General features: G+C 37.1%; 1 protein-coding gene across 1 annotated transcript in view; it reads right to left on the bottom strand.

Moving 5' to 3' along the window:
* Positions 1-18: 18 nt before the first annotated feature.
* The window catches only part of LOC106870320 (free fatty acid receptor 4), a 58,847-nt gene continuing 56,692 nt past the window's right edge, over positions 19-2,173 (bottom strand). Inside the window, exon 2 of the mRNA XM_014916342.2 lies at positions 19-2,007. Within this exon, the coding sequence (XP_014771828.1) occupies positions 634-1,773 (1,140 nt within the window). The 5' untranslated portion in view covers positions 1,774-2,007 and the 3' untranslated portion in view covers positions 19-633. The remainder of the gene's footprint in view (positions 2,008-2,173) is intronic.

Raw genomic sequence — 2,173 nt, 5'->3', positions numbered from 1 at the left:
AATAATAATAATAATAATAATAATGATAATAATGATAATAATAATAATAATAATGATAATAATAATAATAATAATAATAATAATAATAATAATAATAATGATAATAATAATAATAATCGCTTCAAATTTTGGTTCCGTGGCTGTTTTAGGAAGAGGGAGTTGGTCGACCCCCAGTTCTTGGCTGGTACTTTATTCTATCGACCCCGAAAGAAAATAAAGGCAAAGTTGACCTCGGCGAGATTTGAGCTCAGTACGTTATGAACCGGAAGAAATTATAAAAAACAACAACAATAACAACAGCAACAGCAGCAGCAGCAGCAGCAGCAGTAGTTGTAGTAGTAGTAGTAGTAGTAGTAGTAGTAGTAGTAGTAGTAGTAGTAGTAGTAGTAAAAATAATGAAGATGGTGAAACAATGGGCGATTGTTACGGTCTGATATAGAACAACACACAAACATGAAATGAAGGAGTTGTGTTGGAGAAAAGGGGAGGGGTTAAGGTTAAATCTTTTAAACTCCTTTCCCCGCCCTTAGGCCTTAGTTTCCAACGTGTCATGGGCTTGTGCCATTTTTGCTTTATGCAAGAAATCATTATTATTGTTAATTTTATTATTTTTATTTTCTGTCCCTTTTCATATCATGTGCCTGAGGCTGAAAAAGAAGCAATTTCGTCGGCTTTCGGCTGTTCTTTGGAAGTTTTTCTGCAGAAGTTTATGGTGATTCTGAACCTTTCGTTGATGAATACATAGACAAATGGGTTGACACAAGTATTTGCGAAAGCAAAGTAGGAAGACGTGATTAACATCCAAGAATGCATCTGGTGGTATTCATAAGCACCATCATACTGAATGACTATGAAAGCAATGAAAATAGGTAACCACATCAGGAAGAAGAGAAGGACGAGCAGAACAAGAATCCGGATGACACGGAAACTGCGGAGGCTTCGTACTTTCATATTATGTGAAACGAGTTTGCTGCTATGAGACCGCAACGTGCTGGCAGCTGGTTGAACGGCCATGTTAACAGTTGGTTGACTAGAACTACATTCCTTCTTTATGATTGTCTGTCGGGAAATCCAGAATGTTCGGAAGACGCGGTAATAGTTGTGGGCCATTAAGGCCAATGGTACGATGAAACCCACCAAAACCAGACAGGAAACGAAAACTATGGAGACTTGGACTTTAGTGTTTGACGGCCACACCAACGTACATATTTGAATTGTGTCGTTGCCGAAGGGAAATGCATAAATGTTGAAAAATGTCGCCATTGGCAAGAAACCAGCGAATGCAATGACCCAGATCAGGACGACAATGACAATGGCCATCGTCAGAGAAATACGACAGCAGTTTGGTTTTACAATACAGAAAAAACGCTCGATGCTTATCACTGTCATGGTCCAAATGACAGCAAACATACATACAAACTCTAGATAGATGATAATATGACAAAGGAAGCCTCCCAGCACCCATGTGCCGGTGATTCGAACCACTGCAATGAATGGGCAGCCGGAACTGAACAGCAAATCGGCCATTGCCAAGTTTGCTATGAAACAGTTTGTGACAGTCTTCAGTTGTCTTACTCGTAAAACACGTATGATTATTAGAATGTTAGCGACAACAGATATCAGAAAGATAACGATGTAGATGAGTGCTTCAATGACTCCGATTCCATTCCAAGGACGGTTAAATTCTGAAAAGAAGGTAAAGTAACTTCGATTTCCCCAATTATAAACTTTGTCTGTTCCATAAAAATAGGAAGAATTTAAAGAATTCGCCATTTAAAATTTTTTTGTTGTCTGTATACTTCCAAGATTTTATTATTTTTTAAAATATTGTATGTTTTGTGACCAAAACATCAATCAACGGACAATCACATCCATAATTTAAATAAGACGGTTTCCCTTTTGTTTGTTTATCGTTTTCCTGTCTTCCGTTTTCTCCTGTTAGTTCTCTATCGACTTCTTCAAACTACATCGATTCATTTTCCTCATACTGTGTCGTCTGCAGCAAATCTGAAAGATGACAAAATATCATTTTAGATATACGTTTTCTCTTTAAGGAAACTTCAAAATATTATATTATACATGATGAAAAAGCACAAGGGATAGATAGATAGATAGATAGATAGATAGATAGAGAGATAGATAGAGAGAGAGAGAGAGAGAGAGAGAGAGAGAG

Source organism: Octopus bimaculoides, chromosome 22, assembly GCF_001194135.2.
Source record: "Octopus bimaculoides isolate UCB-OBI-ISO-001 chromosome 22, ASM119413v2, whole genome shotgun sequence".
NCBI lineage: Eukaryota > Metazoa > Mollusca > Cephalopoda > Octopoda > Octopodidae > Octopus > Octopus bimaculoides.
The sequence above is the reverse complement of the archived record's forward strand: the minus strand, read 5'-3'. Positions and strand labels throughout refer to the sequence as shown.